The sequence below is a fragment of the Mastacembelus armatus genome, chromosome 10 (assembly GCF_900324485.2).
Source record: "Mastacembelus armatus chromosome 10, fMasArm1.2, whole genome shotgun sequence".
NCBI lineage: Eukaryota > Metazoa > Chordata > Actinopteri > Synbranchiformes > Mastacembelidae > Mastacembelus > Mastacembelus armatus.
Window position 1 is genome coordinate 2,925,528 of NC_046642.1, and position 19,316 is coordinate 2,944,843.

Sequence of the window (19,316 nt, forward strand, 5' to 3'; positions counted from 1 at the left end):
TCACACCAAGCTGTTGATCTACCAGCTCATTGTCCCTCTCCTCTGCACCTCGGCCGAGCAAGGTAAACAAATGGCAAACAAAAGGCGGAGCTTCAGAGCAGGACCGACGACGTGGGGGGCCTGCTCCAGAAACATGACCGCTGTCCCTCGTATATCCCCAAAAACCTCTACAGCCACCCCACAGTCCTTATCCAATTTTGTTCATCTTTGTTGTCAGTTGTTGATGTCAGTGTGAATAGATCCTGTATGAAACCAGAGCAGCATGTTTCTCTGAGCTGAGCAGAACCAGAAAATGGCCCATAAAGCTGGACTCGCTGCAGGTGAGGGACTGGACTCGCTGCTGGTGGAGACTGGACTCGCTGAGATCTGATGTTTAGTTGAAAACAAACACATGTTGTGCGAACACTTTATTGATTAGTTCAGTGTCAACATGTTTGCGATATTAATAGAAACATCGTGAGGTTTCAGCCCTGTGGCTGACACTGGGCTGTAAATGGTCCCAGAACTTTTCTAATCTTAATGTTTTTCCATCCTTCTATAATCATCATTTGACCTCCTAATTTTATCTCGGGGCCTCTTGGAGGTGCTGACCTCCTTCACCTCTGAAAACATAAACTCGGCTTGTGAACAACACGGTCAGAGTGTTTCTGTCTCACTTCATTTCTGTGGATTCATGTCTGTCCACACGTTCCCAGACATCTAATTTTGCTCTCATTCGGAGTATTTCAGAGCAGATACACCCCCCCCCCCCCCCCCAGCCTGCACTCCCCCCAGCCTGCACTCCCCCCAAGCACGGCCTTAATCCGTCCTCTATAGTCGCCCTCTCTCTCTCTCTTCACCTCCTTTGTCAGCCTCGCTCGCCCTCTGGGGACCAGCTCAGATGTGAAGAAGAGCTGCAGTCGTGTGACTGAACTGCAGCTTTACTGCTGGATTGTGGTTTTTTTCTGGATGACTCTGTGTGTTCAGTGAGGATCACGTCTCTCGAGGCCGTGACACCAATTCAACTTTTCAACATGTCTGAAGCTTAATGACTTTTCCATTTGTTTCCAGGTCTCAACCTCGAAACTCACGTCCAGCCAAATTTGATTTCTGATGCCCAAAATCACAACTTTGCTGAAAAAAGTTTCATCTGCATAAAACTGTATATAAAAGACTCACTTACTCAGATATTTGATCTAAATCCAGTCTCACTAAAACTGAACATATCTGAAATCTTCTCTTTTTGACTGATCCTGAAGTGAACGGCCAAGAACAGAATCTCAGGTCCACCTTTAGGTATCACCATCAGACCAATAAAACCATTTCTTCATATTGACTTTTGTTATAAATGTGACACATGAGGGTTCGTTTCACATCAACACGTGCAGTTTGACGCTGCAGTGAAACTCTGAGTGATGAGCACCAGGCGTGTTACAGTCAATAGACTGACCCGGAGAATTATCACAACAAATGAAGAAGTTACACTGCAAAACACCATGAAGACAAACTGCACACAGAGCCATCTGTTGCTCACACATCAGCACTGTTTCCAAAGGTCGGGCTGAGGACCGCAGGAGGCCCTGGTGAGGGCTTCCAGGGTCCCACACACAGCACAGGAACATAAGGCAGCAAAAACTGTAACACAGTGTGATGAAACAGCATCACAACACATAATCAGATAAACATTATCACAGTGTGATAATGAGATGATGATTCAGTGTCAGAGAGAACAGTTCACACTGTGTGTGGAAAAAGCTTCGCAGCAGCGACACTATCAGCACATTGCTGCCTGTCTGTGCACATCTCAGATTTAGATATCGAGGAAGTTTTAAAAAGCTAGTTAAGTGCTTTTCAGCTGCACTGAAAGGCGAAGCATTGAAAGAGCCAAAATGAGAGTATAAAGAGCATCACGGCTGGGGCTCGTGGAGAGGCGAAACATCGGCATTATGGCATGGATGCCATCTCCTCACCCGGACAGAAAGCCCTCCCCAGATGGCAGCGCAGAGTTGGTCGGCTGAAGTCTTTCACTCCGGGACAAAAGCTGAGTAATTGAGAACAAACTGTCAGTGAAAGAGACGAGACCGTGACCAGAGAGGGGGCCGTTTTGGGCCGCGGGCCAACGCCGGGGCCCCAGGCTGAGTCTATCACTGGCCCCTGGCCCCTCCGGGCTCCTCAGACCTCTTGTGACTGACACAAGAGGCCACGGAGGATAACACGCACAGCGGCCCGACACAAAGGCCTTTCAGAACAGACACAGTCCGGACTCAGTCGACTGTCAAGTGTGAAGAAGAAGAGGCTGAAAGGATGGAGAGACAGATAAGTGTGAGGTCTGAGGGACTGGAGGGGGACAGGTCCACGGTGCTTCACCTGCAGGTTCGGCTCCAGCCAAAGGAAACCTCTGCTCACTGTTGGGAACCTGCTGCATCTGCGGAACAGAAACAAAGAACTGGCCTGAGGTCAGAACCGTTCTGAGCTCATGAGATGGTGAATATCAACATCTGCACTCAGATGGAAAACTTCATGAGCAGAAAATATTTGGAGACAGGAAATTTGAGAATAAAAACACATTCACTGCACATTCCCTCTCATCATCCACCCAAAGAAACATCAACAGATTTTTGGTTGTTTACTTTAGAAAGATGGAAAGTGAAAGAATCAAAAATGACTCCTTTCAGAAGTCATTGATCATTTCAACTCAAGAATTAAGTGTGTTTGTAGCTGAAGAATCCAAATCTGTATCTAAATAATTATGTTTGAAAATGTCACATTTATCATTTTTTGTCACATGCTACACCTTATTTCCATTTGTAGCAGTAGAACTGAACAGAAACTGTCCATTTAACTCGATGTGGAGGGCAAGTGAGAAATTTAGGGGTAGGGTTATTTTTTTTAACTTTCAGCAGCAGGGTCATATTTTTATGCCTAAACTGTGGAAGACTGGTGGACTCTCCAGCTCAAAAAGGCAAGGCAAGTTTATTTATATAGCACAATTCATACACAGAGTATTTCAAAGTGCTTTACAGAAATAAAAGACATAAAATACATAAGCAAGAATAAAAATAAAAAGGCATGCCACCACTTTGTCACCATATTTGCCCCTCATGATATCGACTATCGGACTACGCTGAACCATATTTGTGGGTCCCCTACTTTCAGTTTGTCCCATCACTGATGGACTAAAAGTACCTCAACACAGACTATCTGCGGAGACGATCCTGACTCCCGGAATCTTACGTCTAGGATTGAGTAGACTACAGCCGGAGGTCCCAAACCCCTTATTTAAGTCTACAGCTGTTTGGACCCGTATTCTAAGGATAACACTAAAGCGCCTGGGTTCCTAACCCCTGAGTCCCTGACCCAATTGGCTTTAGATCAAGGATTCCTAACCTAATCAACTTAGAGTACTGACCGTGAGTCCGATTGTTTCCCCCAACAGGACAAAAGTAGTGACAAAACAGTTTTTGTTTTTTTTTAATTAATATTAGAGGAAACTGAGTGCAGATAAATCACTTTGGATAAAACACTGTCAGTTGTCATATGTTATATGCCACTAAAAAGAAAGGTTTTTAGCTTGGACTTAAACATTGCCAGAGATGAGGCAAAAATGATTTTGTTGAGGCAACAGGTGAACAAAGTCTGAACATGAGTCTCTGACATCGGCAGAACTTTCCCTCTGGGTGTGGTTTTGTGGAGGATCTTCTCCGGCCTCTTGCTTTGCCATGTTTGGAGTGAGAGATGAAAAGCAGCTCTACCACCAACAGAGCTGAATGGTCATTGTGAGGTCCACAAAGGCGGCTGCAGGACAACACAAGCCTCACTCGTCTCAATGCTTCACTTTGGGAGCGCAGACAAAGGCCAGAAAGCACAGATAGAGGCTCCAAAGGAGAAGCACCACTCGAGTCTGACGGACTCATCAGGGATTGTGTTCTCTGTTAAAGACGCCATCAATCACCCCATCAGTCCTGCCCTGGCTGACCTGATTTACATGTTTGCATCAATCATCCTAAATGTGCAGGAACGTTCTCGAAACCTGCACTGCACCTGATCCACTTCATCCTGCCAGGAGCGTTTGTAACGTTTGATCTGTTGCCAGAGGTTCAGTCCAGTACCTGTTTTAGAAACATCGCTTTGCTGAGTTTTTACTGAACCAGAGGATGGACCTTTGTTAAAAGTTGTCTGGAAACAAGCAGGCCTGTCAAGAACTGGAGAAATTCTGATGTCAGTCAGAAACTGGCTGAATCAGAGCAAATGTTTATTGGCAGCTTTAGAATCTTGAAGCTTTTTGTTGGAACAGACACTTTCCAGCTCAGTGACTTTTGGAAACCAGTGTGAGGAGTCACAGAGCTGATCCTCAAACCCAAACATGACAGAAATGATGTTCCTGTCTCATGTGAAGGCGAATGAGAAAGGCTCTGTTTCGGTGTGGAGAGAGAACATCAACTCCAGGTGTTCACACGAGAAAAAAAAGCAGACATTTAAACCTGCCTAGTTTCTCACCTGCACACAGCAGACCAATCGCTGAGCGACCTGGCAGGAATGGGTGGGTGTGTGTATGGGTGTGTGTGTGGGGGGTGTGGTTCTGTAGCTATTCAGCCGTCACACATGCACTTCAGACTGTGCTGTGGCCTCTTCATTTACGTCGAGTGTGATGGATGAGACAGAAAGATTCCCATGTTTCCCTGTTCATGTCACATGACAGAGAAAATACGAACATAATATTCAGGAAAAGCCTGATGTGTCCTGAACATGTGGACACTCAAAAACAGCCTAAGAAAGGGTGGACCTTATGTACAGGTCTGTAAACAGAACGAGTGAAGTCCTGAGGACAGAATTCAGTAATGTAGGGACACAGGTGGTTAATCTGAAGGAATTATAAAGTCGTTTTGAGGGAATATTACAAACCTGCCAGGTGTCACAACTCAACACCAACAGGTGAGTTTGGCGAACGTAACCCTAACATCAGCTGGTGTGCACCCTCTGCACTCACTGAGGGAATCACTCCCTTCACTTTGTTGTGGAAACAAACACGAGGTCTCAGTCCACCGTCCTGCAGCGTGAACTGAGGACGAGCCGTGATTATTCCTCCCTCTAAGTCCTCCCATCTGTCCCCGTTTCTGCAGCCTGAGCTTCATTCACAGTGGCTGACAGGACCCTGCAGCCCACAAACACAGAGCTGGTGGGGGGGTCTCTGCCTCTGAGCCTCACCCCCCCACGGCCTCCCGATTGTGTCCCTGCACACCAAAGCACTCTTCTATAGCTTTTTGATTGGCTTTCAATCCCCACGCCACTGACAGGGTCCTGTATGGGAGGAGGAGTGTGGGGTGGGCTTAGTAAGGAGATTTAGTGGAGGGGGGGCACAGAGGTGATTTTTCAGGGGAGGAGGAGGAAAGTAAAAACTGGGACAGATGGGACTGATTGTTGCTCTCTACGCAAATTAAGGAGCGAGACATCTGCAGACAGAGTGGTCGACTGAGGCAATTAAGACTGGGGAGGGAGAGAGAGAGAGAGAGAGACACACTGTGGATATGAACAATATTAACAAGTGTGTGTGTGTGTGTGTGAGACATAGCTCATGTTACAGTGCAGGAGTGTGGTGTGTGTGTGTGTGTGGTTTCTGCACAGTGACGACATGTTGTCAGTCCTTTAGTTTTTGGAAAAAGACGAGCCAGTCCAGCGGTCTGGCTCCCTGCTGTGTGTTTAATAGTTTTTGGACAACAATGGAGGTCTACGGCACAGACCGATAAGCTGAACCAGGTTCTGGATTCACACACATTACACTGACGACACCACGTTCATTGTTGCTGTCTGTCTCTGGATGGGATTTGGACTCAGTGACCCACACAGACAGAATCAGCAGCTGCTGCCATTAACACCTGGGTTTAGAGATGAGGCTAGAACCAGGTCCAGGGCCAGGTCCAGGGTTAGTGTTACTGTTTGCTGCTACAGATTTGAATAGTTTTTTATCCAGTGTCAGAGGAAAAACTCTTGACAATAAAGGTGAAGTGAAGTGAAGTGAATTAAAAATCCTTCAGTCCCACATCAACACTGTACCTGAGTATGAGCATCAAAATACACTTTTATAATAGTACCTGAGTGGGAATAATATTAATTATTGTTGTTCCACAGTCAAAGGTGATGAGAATGTTCATTTATTAGATTAGATTTTTTAACTCAAAAATTATTTCCTTGTTACATTTTCTATTAATCTGAATCTGCAAAGTAACTATAGCTGTCAGGGAAGTGTACTGCAGTAAAAGTATCACAAGAGGTACAAAGAGTCAAGTACAGGAGCCTCAGCTTCGTACTGCAGTACAGAACAGTTTGGTTGGCGTCACACCAGATAAAAACTGTTGTGCGTTTGTTTTTACTGAGTATTTGTTGCGTTACTGAGAGAAAGGTACCAAAATACGAGCCGAGCCGCAAAACAAAGAGAATCAGCCTTTAGGTCTTGTAGTGGGGAAGAGAAGAAGGGGGGCAGATGGAGGAGAAACTCCACATTACTGCACATCTCTCGCTGTCTGCAGAGGTCAGAGGTCACAGCATAGTCGAGCATTGAACTTCTTTTTCTTTTCTCTGCGTGTTTTGTTTTGTTCCACGCACTCTGAGACTCACGTGATCAAGCAGGTCATGGGCAGGATTATTCCTGCTCAGCGTTTGCAGAAAATGAGATGCAGCAGGAAACAACCGGGACAAGAGTGTGAGAGGATCATTGTACACTATGTTTAACTGTAGTGTGTCTGTGTGTTGTTTTCACGCTGCAGTGTTTCTGTGTCAACTGGGTCTGAACTAATGAGTCGGCCTTTGTCTCATATGAAGGTTTGCAGACTCACAGCAACAAAGAACTCATGTGCTCCTGTTAAAGAGTTAATCCCCAACACTGCATGCCTCAGTTCTTTTTTTTTAGCTGTGCAACAAACAACAAACAACAACAACAAGCGACGAGCTGATTGACACACATACATTATACAGCAGCAGGGGCTGAAACACACCTCAGCACCGACAGGAGGTGAAGTAAAGAACGACGTTTGCTTCTCATGACACATTCAAACACCACCATAACTCCCCTCGTCCCCCTCCTCTGTGGAAGGAGCTGGTACAGCCCAGGTCCAGGTGTAGGTGTTACGTCTTCAAACACATGCAGCAGAAAAGGTGAATGAAGCTGAAAGAACAGAGTGAAGATGATGCAGGGCCTGTGCTAATACAGTGTGTAAACTCTGCAGAGTCCTGCATGAGGCCTGTGCTAATACAGTGTGTAAACTCTGCAGAGTCCTGCATGAGGCCTGTGCTAATACAGTGTGTAAACTCTGCAGAGTCCTGCATGAGGCCTGTGCTAATACAGTGTGTAAACTCTGCAGAGTCCTGCATGAGGCCTGTGCTAATACAGTGTGTAAACTCTGCAGAGTCCTGCATGAGGCCTGTGCTAATACAGTGTGTAAACTCTGCAGAGTCCTGCATGAGGCCTGTGCTAATACAGTGTGTAAACTCTGCAGAGTCCTGCATGAGGCCTGTGCTAATACAGTGTGTAAACTCTGCAGAGTCCTGCATGAGGCCTGTGCTAATACAGTGTGTAAACTCTGCAGAGTCCTGCATGAGGCCTGTGCTAATACAGTGTGTAAACTCTGCAGAGTCCTGCATGAGGCCTGTGCTGGGAACATATGAAAACATTAGATTGTTTTTAAAAAGAGAAAACCTGAGCAGGTTAAATGTTGCACTAATAAACATCAGGGTGCAGTTTCTTTGTCCTTCTGATCTCACCAACTTCTGCTTCTTCACATCAGAGCCTCCTGTTTGTTTGGACCGTGACCTGGATCCCAGCGTCCCCTTTCTCACCTCTAATCCTGTGGTTTGGGCACCTTGTCTGACACGTCTGTTCCCAGCGGGTCAGTCACCTCTGAGTGTGAGACAGAAAGCACAAAGGCTGCGGTCAAAAGGCTGTCGACAGAGACAGAAAGGAAAGAGAATCCCTCTTCAGTTGGGAGATAAGAGCTCTTTGTGGACTCTCAGTGACGCCTCACAGGAAGCTTTTGTGATATTAAACCTCAGAGCTTCAGCCCTGCTGAAGAGCTGGGATCACTGGGACTCTGCTTCATTAACCCCAGAAGAAGACAGAGAGCAGAGTGAGCCCAGTCAAAGCTGATCTGAAACTTCTCAGGTGGAACCACGGCGACAGAATCACTGCATTTCCTGCTGGGTTTGCAAAATAAAACTCAATTCATTGTGTTTATCCAGTGCGCTTCACATTTTGCCTCTCAGTCAGTTTGGAGTTCAGCGTGTCGTCCACCCGCTGGGCCTGTGGGTGTTTGTCGGAGGCTCAGGTCTGCTGTGCTCACTGAAACACCGATTTGTAAAATTTGATCTGTAAAATGACAACAGGCCTTTGACTTCGTAAACCATGAGCTCTGAGAATTTTTGTGATATTTCCCCAAACAGTTTAAAGTTTAAAGCTCAGGGGAGCCCGGCCGACAGAAGCAAGCAGGTGTTTGCTCTTCCCAACAACACGGCCTCTGTAGGAAGGTGATGGGGACTTTGAGGCCACAGCTCCACTCTGTTCATCAGCAGCTTTAATGAATCCTTGTGGGATCTTTTCACACTTGTAAAGGAGCCGCTGGGAGTGAGGAGGCTTTAACAAGCTCTGTTTGTTCACAGAGGCTCCAGCATGATGATCTGCTCTCAGCTCAGAGATAATACCGAGTGCAAACGGCCGCAGAAAGGACCCGGCCGATGGGAATGAAGAGCTCTTAATGAGATGGGGGCTGCTGCTATTGAGGCACTGCATTAGTCTGAAAGGTGGTTCGGAGACTGAGGCTGAGTCCATTCTCACTGAGCTGCACTGTGCTGAAATGTCGGCAGTCAGCCGCTGATAAAACAGAGAGCATGACACGAAGCAGCATGACTGTTTGTTCTAAAGATCCAGGAAAACATAAACATCACAGTTCAGACAAGATGAACAGCACAGATGGGGAATGAAATCTCCACGATGGGACCAGAGGAAACAGAGGCTGCAGAGCTTCACCTGCAGTTTTCCTTCAGTATCTCAGTAATCCAGTGGCAGGTGTCCGCACATCCATGGCTTCGCTGCAAACGCTCCTCCACACACAGAAACCAGTGCTGATTTCTAACATCCTGTCCAGAAGCAGCTGGAGGAGTCGGGGCAGCAACTGATAAGCAGCAGGTGTGTCAATCACACAGGGCAGTGGCTGAAGGACTGAACATTAACAGGAGGCACAGTGGAGCCTCCTGTGTTCAGTTTGATCCGTGAGAAGCAGCACAGGGTCTGAATCGATATGTAACAGAAGCTTTTAACAGCTCGGGTGCAGGGTCAGTACATTTTCTTTGAGCCCCATGTTGTTTAATGCGACCCCGGTGATCAGCTTCTTCACTTCTTCTTGGTCTTTTTAGCATCAGCTCTCTGCTTCTTTAACCAGAAGCACTGGGTTTTTCTTTTAACCAAGAAAAGACACCAGACTGCAGGCTGAAAAGACCCCACAGTATGAAGCTGGGGAGACCAGGATACTGACTGAAACAATAGGTTGATTAAAAGTTTAGGAAACATGCCAAACGCCCGAGTCCAAGCTGGAAACGTGACAGAAGCAAAGAGGCAGCTTCAGTTTCAGTGTCGGCTGCAGTTTGACGCCTCAGGATGTTTTACCGTTCACTGGACTGGATCACACTGAGCTCTGCATCTGCACCCTGTGTGTGTGTGTGTGTGTGTGTGTGTGTGTGTGTGTGTGTGTGTGTGCGCGCAGGCCTTTCCATTAGTCAGACTGGCAGTGAGAATGAACTTAATCCTCTAAGCTCTTGTCGGGGCTTGTCCTCTCCCTGCTCCATAAGACAAAAAGCTCAAAGTAAAGAAATGTTGCTGAAATAAAAATGTGGTTCTCACAGCTGTGTTTCTCAGCTGCAGACACAGCATCTCTGAGGTTCTGGGTCTGATTTACAGTCATGTCAGATATGCTAAATTCTCTCTGATGCATTTTGTTTGCAAACAGATGGATCTAGTTTCTGTTTCTGACAATTTCCTGGTGTCAGTATTTAGAAATGTACAAATTCTAAATACTGTTGTGAATTATTCCTGGAGATTTAGGGGATGGTACTAAAGGTTTTTCCATCTCATTTGGGGACTCGGTCTTTATACTTGACTCTAGCAGATCTGGTCTTGGACTTGTGTTGAACTCGAGGTGGTCTGAGCTGCAGCTGTCCTCACATCAGAGACAAAGTCAGAAGTGTTTTTTCCCTCGTCCAGCTGTGTGTGTGTGTGTGTCACCTCGGGGCATTTTGTCACTTAAGAGACGGACATTTGGCCGATCAGTTTTCCTCCCCCTGAACTGCACGCTTCAAAGGCCGGATGAGCCGCTTTGGGGTCAGGATGGGCTCAGGACTAACTGATTTAGGAAGGTTTAGTCTTCCCTCTGAAATCCATCTTCTTTGTTTGGCCTCATCGCCCTGCTGGCTCTGTTCCTGTCGGAGGCTTCTCCTCACATTTTTAATTCGTTTTTCTGTGCTTCAATGAGCTGAACAGGACGTTCAGAGTCCCACACAGACCCCACAGACGACACAGGTACTTGTCTGGAAAACATCTCTGCACTTCAGATGAACGATCTCATCTTTACTGAAGTTCCCATGTGGGACTTTAATGCTGCATATTTACTGAGGTTGTTATTTGTCCCCACTGAAGGTGGTAAATAAAGAGGTGGAGGAACAGACTCACAGAAAGTCTGCAGAGAAACATGAGCGCCTGTTTCCACCTGCTGTTGTCTCAGGCCGTCATGCGTAAAAACACACAAAGTGGAATAATTACGGTTTGATAACAGTGTTATCGTATATGAACCCAGAGACATCACTGATTTCATGCAGGTGATAATGTTCACACTGTTTCAGCTGCTCACTCACCTGGAGGCTGCAGCTTCAACTCGACTCTGTTACAGTGAAAGTGTTTCTGGTATTTTGTCCACCATATTTATACCAGAGATGCAAAATCACAGAGGTTTTATCCTACTGAGTATTTTTGCAAACAAAACACTTGGAGTCTGCATTTTATTGCACAATAATATCTATAATTAACAGTTTATGTCAGTCTGAGATAATGTTATAAACCATAACATGCAGGTCTGTGGCTTATGATCAGTGAAAGCAGAGAAAAGTCAAAGATTTGTTTGGTTTTTGTCAGGTGCACCTTGTGTTTACAATGAATGGGAACAATAAACTCACCAGGAAGAAAAAAGTTTTAGTCCTGATTAGACAGTCTGCAGACAGACCGCCCTCTGGTGAATGCGGTGCAGTGGCGCACTCTTGTGGCCGAAAAGAGCATCACAAAAACAAAAACATTTCTTTCAACCTCTTTTGTCATAAATGCTGGAGAGAAAAAAGATTGAATTTTACCTCCACACACCTCCCAGGGCTGCCATAGCTCCCTCAGAGTGAATATTACATGAATGTTTATACAGACAGTGAAAAAGATTTCTGTTCGACACAGACTCAGTTCCATAAGAAGAATCTCTGGGTAAATACACACAACAGAAACACACAACAGATCTCAGATCTGTAAAGAATGCCCACATGCCTGGGTCCTGGAACCTGCCTGCCACCCGGCTAATATTCCCCCCTCTTCCAATTCCTGCACTGGGACACCTCAGGGTGCCCAGAAGGAGCTGCAAAACATCTGGATTAGCTTGTTAAACCTGCAGCGATCTCGAACCAGCTCCGAATCAGGATGGAGGGTCAACAATAAAACAACTAAGTCTGAAGGGCTCATGTCCACGGTCCCATTACAGACCAGGTCAAGTGTTAATAACATCAACTCTGTGTGCTGGTGTACAGCTAAACTGCCAACTCCGGTCCTGCTAGTTTTCCAGCTATCCCTGCCCTACTCAGTGCTGAGTACCTGGACCAGGTACGGACAATGGGCCTTGAGGACTGGAGTTGGTCAGCCCTGCTGCAGAGGCTGGAGTGAGTTTCTCCAGCAGGAGGAGACTGTGTCTGCTACAGAGGACACAGATAGACTGAGCATCCAGACCAACAAGAACCAAACCCAAACCCAGGATACAGAGGCTCAGTAACTATGGTGCTGAAGGTGTGGAGGTGGGTCAGTGTGTCAGAGCAGACACTGTAGAAGGACAGAGTGCCAGCAGGACAGTCCACATACACGGCTACTCTTTCAGATACCAAGGAGGTGAAATGCGTTCTTCTGTCATTGTGACAGACAGAGTAACCTCCTTCAGTGTAGAGCAGACTCCAGGACTGATCATTTCTTCCAAACTCACCGTTTGTCCTGCTGATCCCTCTGTAACTCACTGATATATTAACCACCCCGCACCTCTCCACCTCCCAGTAACAGCGACCAGTCAGACCATTAGCACACAGCAGCTGAGGGCAGAAGTCAAATCTGTCTGGATGATCAGGATACAACTGATCCTCGTCCACCAGCATCACCCTCCTGTTGTCACACAGTTTGAGCTTTTTGTTCACTGTGTTGATGTCGAAGGTGAGTTCACAGGCATCTGTCGGAGAGAACACGACACAGCTGCAGTCACAGATCGATTTGTTCATTGACGCATGTGAGCTGTTTCCATGAATCTCATTAAAAACACACTTACACTTCCTCAGACCTGATCTCAACCATCGGACTCCATCAGGCTCCACCCTGAAAGGATGAGGGGGGGTGTGAGATCAGCACACAGACATGGACATGACATCACTCATACATGCTGCTCACTTACTCTCTTCAAATGCAAAAAAACATTTACGACAGGTTCTGTTTGAACATGACCGGTACAGTTGAGAACGCGTTCTTGAGGGTTCTGCCCAGTGGTTCCCAACACACTCCTAGTTTGGAAGTCACACCCCCAACTCCTTTTTGAGCCATCTTCCCCTGTCCTTTTCTGGGGGGCTATGTTCTGCTGGTCTACTTAATACTGTAGCCAGTGGTACTATGGCTGCATGAGGGCTCTGCTGGCCCTGGGTAGTCAGTCTTGAGGGTCGACTGCCCCCAGATCAATTACTCTCTGGTGGTGGTTTGTTCTGGGCTTTGTTAGACTGAGTGTGTTTTTAGTCCTACCAAAGCCTAAATGAAGTAAATGGGGCAAAAACAGAAACACCATCCTCTATCAGACAATACAGATCTTCCAAAATGACGACCTCTTCATACCTGAGAGTGTCCAGCCTCCAGTGTGGATCCTTCAGTCCAGCATACAGGAGCTGCACTCCAGACTCTCCTGGATGGTTGTAGCTCAGGTCCAGCTCTCTGAGATGGGAGGGGTTGGAGCTCAGAGCTGAGACCAGAGAAGCACAGCCTTCCTCTGTGATCAGGCAGCCTGACAACCTGCGAAGCACAAACCACAGCACATAATCTGAGAGTACTGCACACAAAAGGATTCACAAACCCTCAGTCAGAAATTTCTGTCTCAAAAGTGGACACAGAAAAAACTAAATCCTCACCTGAGAGTTTCCAGTTTACAGTGTGGACTCCTGAGTCCATCGGAGGCCAGCTTCACTCCTGAGTCCTGCAGGTCATTGTTACTCAGGTCCAGCTCTCTCAGACTGGAGGACTGGGAGCTGAGAACTGAGGCCAGAGCTTCACAGCTTCTCTCTGACAGGTTGCACCAAGTCAGCCTGAGATGACAATAATTCAATTCAGCATCTTTAGGATGAACAAGAAGCTACAGAGAGAGGACAAACTACAGGAGAGAGATGATGAGCCCCGTCACAACATTAATCCTCCTCTGAACAGAAAGCAACACAGAAACGTGAACAGAAGCAAAACATATTTTTAAGCACCTTCCCATGAGAGGGGCTCTTTCAATAGCATGGATCATGAAAAATATCTACTTCAACATTGATCTGACCTGAGAGTTTCCAGTTCGCAGTATGGACTCTGGAGTTCAGCAGAGACCAGCTTCACTCCTGAGTCCTGTAGATCATTGTTACTCAGGTCCAGCTCTCGCAGTCTGGAGGACTGGGAGCTGAGAACTGAGGCCAGAGCTTTATAGCTTCTGTCTGACAGGTTGCACCAAGTCAGCCTGAAATGAGGTAGAGGAAAACATGTAAAAGACAGATGTAGATTGTTAATAAGTATGGTTTCAATAAAGCAAACGCCCTCAGTCCTTACAGGGCTTTGTGGGAGGCTTTGACCACTGGCAGCAGCCTCAGAAGAGCCTCCTCTGAAGCAGAGTATTTCTTCAGGTCAAACACGTCCAGGTCTTGTTCTGATGACAGTAGGATGAAGACCAGAGCTGACCATTGAGCATGAGACAGTTTATCTATGGAGAGACGTCCTGATCTCAGGTACCACTGGATCTCGTCCATTAGAGAACGATCCTTCAGTTCATTCAGACAGTGGAAGAGGTTGATGCTTCTCTCTGGAGACAGATCCTCACCAAACTTGGTTTTGATGTATTGGACTGTTTCCTGATTGGTCTGAGCATCACTTCCTGTCTGTGTCAGCAGGCCATGTAGGAGAGTCTGATTGCTCTGGAGTGAAAGGCCCAGCAGGAAGCGCAGGAACAGGTCCAGGTGTCCATTTGGACTGCGTAAGGCGTGGTCCACAGAACTCTGGTAGAAGAGTATCTCTGCAGATTGGTCTCTTCTTGTTTCAGACGTCTCAGGGGTTTTTTGTTCCTCTGATGACAGATTGATCAAGGTCAGATGGAGATAAAGAGCAGCCAGAAATTCCTGAACACTCAGATGGATGAAGCAGAACACCTGGTCCTGGTATAGTCCTCTCTCCTCTTTAAAGACCTGTGTGAATACTCCTGAGTACACTGAGGGTGCTCTGAGATCGATGCCACACTCTGTCAGGTCGGATTCATAGAAGATCGAGTTGCCTTTCTGTAGATGCTCAAAAGCCAGCTTTCCCAGAGACTCAATCATCTTCCTGTTCTCTGGACTCCAGTGTGGATCTGTATCTGCTCCTCCATCAAACTTGATGCTCTTCACTTTGAGCTGAAGCACCAAGAAGTGGATGTACATCTCAGTTAGGGTCTTGGGCACTTGTCCTCTCTCTTTGGTTTCCAACAGATCCTCCAGAACTGTAGCAGTGATCCAGCAGAAGACCGGGATATGGCACATGATGTGGAGGCTTTTTGAGGTCTTTATGAGGGAGATGATTGTATTGGCCTTCTCCTTATCTGCAAACCTCTTCCTGAAGTATTGCTCCTTCTGTGGGTCGGTGAACCCGCTGACCTCTGTCACCATGTCGACACACTCAGGAGGGATCTGATTGGCCGCCACAGGTCGTGTGGTTATCCAGATGCGAGCGGAAGGAAGCAGTTTCCCCCTGATGAGGTTTGTCAGCAGCACATCCACTGAGGAGGCCTTGGTAACATCAGTCAGGACCTCAGTGTTGTGGAAGTCCAGAGGAAGGTAACACTCATCCAGACCGTCAAAGATGAAGACAACCTGGAAGTCTTTAAACCTGCAGATTCCTTTGGTTGCAGTGAAGAAGTGATGAACCAGTTCCACCAAGCTGAACTTTCTCCCTTTCAGCACATTCAGCTCTCTGAACGTGAAGGGAAATGTGAACTGGATGTCCTGGTTGGCTTTGTCTTCAGCCCAGTCCAGAGTGAACTTTTGTGTTAAGAAGGTTTTCCCAATGCCAGCCACTCCCTTTGTCATCACTGTTCTGATTGGTCCATGTCTTCCAGGTGGGGCTTTAAAGATGTCTTCATATTTGATGGTTATTTCTGGTCTGTCTGGTTTCCTGGATGCTGCATCAATCTGTCTGACCTCATGTTCCTCATTGACCTCTGCAGCCCCTCCCTCTGTGATGTAGAGCTCTGTGTAGATCTGGTTCAGAAGGGTTGGCTTTCCTGCTTTAGTGACCCCCTCAAACACACACTGGAACTTCTTCTGCAGGTTGTACTTGAGTTGATGTTGACACATGGAAGGAGAACCTGAAAGAACAGGGAACAGATACATTCCCTTAAAGAATGAACATACAGATTTATTCCCCACAGAGAAACATCTCCATCATTTTAGTCTTTATCCATCATGTTAAACCTTTATAGAAATCCTCTTACTGCTCTGCAGACAGTCGGCCTGCTCCTTCTGTTGAAAGACTGGGGGGCTCTCCTGGTCCACTCTGTGGAGGAATCATGAAAAACGATTGATGTCTGTCCACACAGAGACCAACACAAGTTAAAGGTCCAGGAGGTGAGATTTGGTTGTGAACCGTGAATCTGATGAGTCCCTGTAGAGTTAAAGCTTTACTAGTCCTGCTGATGCCACTGAGATGTTTGAAGATTTCAGCTCAGGACTTTGGTTAGGTCCAACAGCTCTCCCTCCCTTATGGAACACTACTGAAGTGCCCTGGAGCAAAACACCTACAGAGGAGCTGCTCAGTGTCTGCCAGGATCAATCAGTCACCCAGATACTAGACAATGACTGATGACCTATGGCTGGGACCCTTAGGATACATCACTGCTGATGTGTCTAGGTTGCTGAAAATAACTCCTAGGTTTTATACAGCTGCCTTTACATACGCAGTGAGAGACTCTAAGCTTAAAGCCAAGCCTAAGGGGACACAAGGCAAGAGAACATGACAAGCTCACCAAGTCACCAAGACCTATGAGATAGGTATGAGCCGAACCACAACTGCATGAATGATGTCTTTCAATACAAGCCCAGATCTGGGTGTATTGGACACCTCCCAGGGTGAATGTGTTCAACTGAAAAATCTGTAGCTCTTCTGTCCCAAACTCTGTCACACTTGAAAATGTTTTTACACCATCCATCCAGAAAAATTCATTAAAAATGAGTATTTTACAGTGATGTCCAAAAAACAGACATCTTAGGTCTCAAGGAACTAAATCTTTTCCTTCATGGAGACATTAGTTTCTACAGCTGAAGATATTTCTGATTGGAGCTGTTTCTGTTGATACACACAGGGTGGGCAAAATAATGTATTTACTGCAGGATTGTTGGATTAAACTGACATGGGTTCCCAATAAAATAACTGGGTCAGACATAGGGGATCCTAATAAACCGACCTGGTCTGACACAGGGGTTCCTAATAAACTGACTGGGTCTGCGAATGATGAATATCAAACAGTAAAGTTTCTGTAAAGCTTTAAATTCTGGAGAGTCCAAAAACTTCATTGAGTTTCCATCAGGCTGAAATATTTTAGTTGGGTCTGTTGCTAAATGTCGTATTAAAGGGCAGGACAATAGACGACAGCTACTCACTGTGTGGCAGGTAAATGTCTTTCTCCTTCTTTTAATTTAAAGTCAACAACAATGTCCTTCGATTTGTCGCTGCTGAAAGACACACCTCTGATTGAGGGTCCAGGAGATTCTGGTTTCTGAAGGATCCTGAAACAAAAACAATACACATGTATATGACCAGTAGGGGTTCCTAATAAACTAACCAGGTCTGACACAGGGGTTCCTAATAAACCGACCAGGTCCGACACAAGGGTTCCTAATAAATTGACCGGGTCTGACACGGGTTCCTGATAAATTGACCGAGTCTGACACAGGGATTTCCTAATAAAGTGGAACCTGAGTCCAAAAACCTCATTGAGTTTTCATCAGGCTGAAATATTTTAGTTGGGTCTGTTGCTAAATGTCGTATTAAAGGGAAGGACAATAGACGACAGCTACTCACTGTGTGGCAGGTAAATGTCTTTCTCCTCCTTTTAATTTAAAGTCAACAACAATGTCCTTTGATTTGTCGCTGCTGAAGGACACACCTCTGGCTGAGGGTCCAGGAGATTCTGGTTTCTGAAGGATCCTGAAACAAAAACAACACACATGTATATGACCAGTAGGGGTTCCTAATAAACTGACCAGGTCTGACACAGGGGTTTCCTAATAAAGTGGGACCCAAGTACAAAAACCTCATTGAGCTTCCGTCAGGCTGAAATATTTTAGTTGGGTCTATTGGTAAATGTCGTATTAAACAACAATAACACAATGTATGTTGATTAGACGTCTTCTGTCATATGTTTATTACTGAGCTCACACTTAGAGGAGCTGTGGACATGGTGCTGGACTCATTTATACTGATAGGCCTTTTTATTGTTTACACATATGACGGGCAGAATATTACACACCACCACCACCACCACCGACTATGGCCTCATATGAAAAGTTGATTTTATCGTTTCACCTGTGGACTTTGGTGTCATGGTCCCCACACAGACTGGGTCCCTCCCTTCTGTCCTCACACTGGTGTGGACGATCCAATATCCATGCACAGGAGCCGCTTGGACTCTTGGACTCAGCAGCACTCATCATCCTGTTGAGCCTGGTTCTGACTTGTGATGGTAACATCAGTAACAAAACAATGGATCCACGTCAGATATTTACATTCACTTTTGTCCAGCCACACGTGATGAAGTCACAAACATAAAAGAGGAGGAAGAAACCACCAAAAATCAAACCATTATGTGTCTCTGACATCCAGCAGAGCTATGAGAGTCCAGAAAACATCTAATGCTTTTATGAAATGATTTCTTCTCTCCTCAGTGTGTTTCATCAGCTCATAACACTGTTTCAAATAAAAACAGCAGAACATCTGAGCCCGGACAGGAAATGTTTTCACACGCAGACGACGTTTTCGTAACAGATTCTTGGGCAGGAACAGGTGCAGCAACATATTTTCACCCCAACAAGCAGGCAACTTGCCAACTCACATGTATCACAGCATTAGTGTTGGAACAAAACCAAAAAATAGTTTTATTTATATAAAACAGTGTCACAAAGCTCGGTCCTCAGACCCTCAAACCAGGTACAATCAGTCAACCAACTCCCAAAAACCTTCAAAAGGAAAACCAGAGAAGAAAATGTTCACAGGCTGAACACTTCGATCACTTATTTCCAATCAACCCTGAACAAATAACTATCAATACTTCCACACTGAAACAAACAGGAAGTGAAATGAGAAAAGAAATCAGACTCACGCAGTCCCGAGATCTGATGACCACCTCGATCCAAACCTGAGGACAAAACACTTTGACAGGTGAGCTGTTGCCTGAAGTGACTCAGGTTTCCCACCAAGACCTCAGGCTACATTCAGGTTCGTCTGGAACTAAAAGCTCAGAAAAATAAGGAAAATCATGTGAATCGCAGCAGCAGCCAAGGTGAGGAAGTGGGACTGCCCTGCAGTCAGTAGTCTGTCAGGTCCGTCAGGTCCGTCAGGTGAAGCCTGCTGCACACGGACTCATCAGCTGAACCAAGGACAGATCTACTTTCCAACAACTTCATGACATCAGCAAAATATACAGGAAGAACTCAGTGCTCTACTTTAGTGTCATATTTAATGAATTATGAAAAATATTATCAAAATACATTCCAACTATTATTTAACATATTGTCCCCGTCAATGATGCATGTCTGCACTC

At 46.0% G+C, this 19,316-nt stretch overlaps 1 protein-coding gene across 1 annotated transcript; it reads right to left on the bottom strand.

Annotated features, from left to right (window-relative positions):
• Positions 1–11,104: 11,104 nt before the first annotated feature.
• On the bottom strand, positions 11,105–19,225 carry LOC113144000 (NACHT, LRR and PYD domains-containing protein 3-like). Its single transcript, XM_026329633.1, has 11 exons — positions 18,876–19,225; positions 18,083–18,230; positions 17,579–17,704; positions 17,158–17,283; positions 15,993–16,054; positions 14,084–15,866; positions 13,821–13,994; positions 13,414–13,587; positions 13,124–13,297; positions 12,573–12,619; positions 11,105–12,476 (listed from the first exon to the last, which is right to left on the bottom strand). The coding sequence occupies exons 2-11, from the start codon at positions 18,208–18,210 to the stop codon at positions 11,959–11,961; spliced, it is 3,312 nt and encodes a 1,103-aa protein (XP_026185418.1). The 5' UTR covers positions 18,211–18,230; positions 18,876–19,225; the 3' UTR covers positions 11,105–11,958.
• Between the last annotated feature and the right edge of the window lie 91 nt (positions 19,226–19,316).

Excerpts from the sequence above, each read along its gene's own strand:
- LOC113144000 (XM_026329633.1), bottom strand. The coding sequence starts at position 18,210 with ATGATGAGTGCTGCTGAGTCCAAGAGTCCAAGCGGCTCCTGTGCATGG. Across the intron at positions 12,620-13,123 it reads TGGAGGCTGGACACTCTCAG|GGTGGAGCCTGATGGAGTCC; the intron begins GTATGAAGAGGT and ends TCATCCTTTCAG. Across the intron at positions 12,477-12,572 it reads GAGATCAGGTCTGAGGAAGT|ATGCCTGTGAACTCACCTTC; the intron begins GTAAGTGTGTTT and ends TCTCTCCGACAG.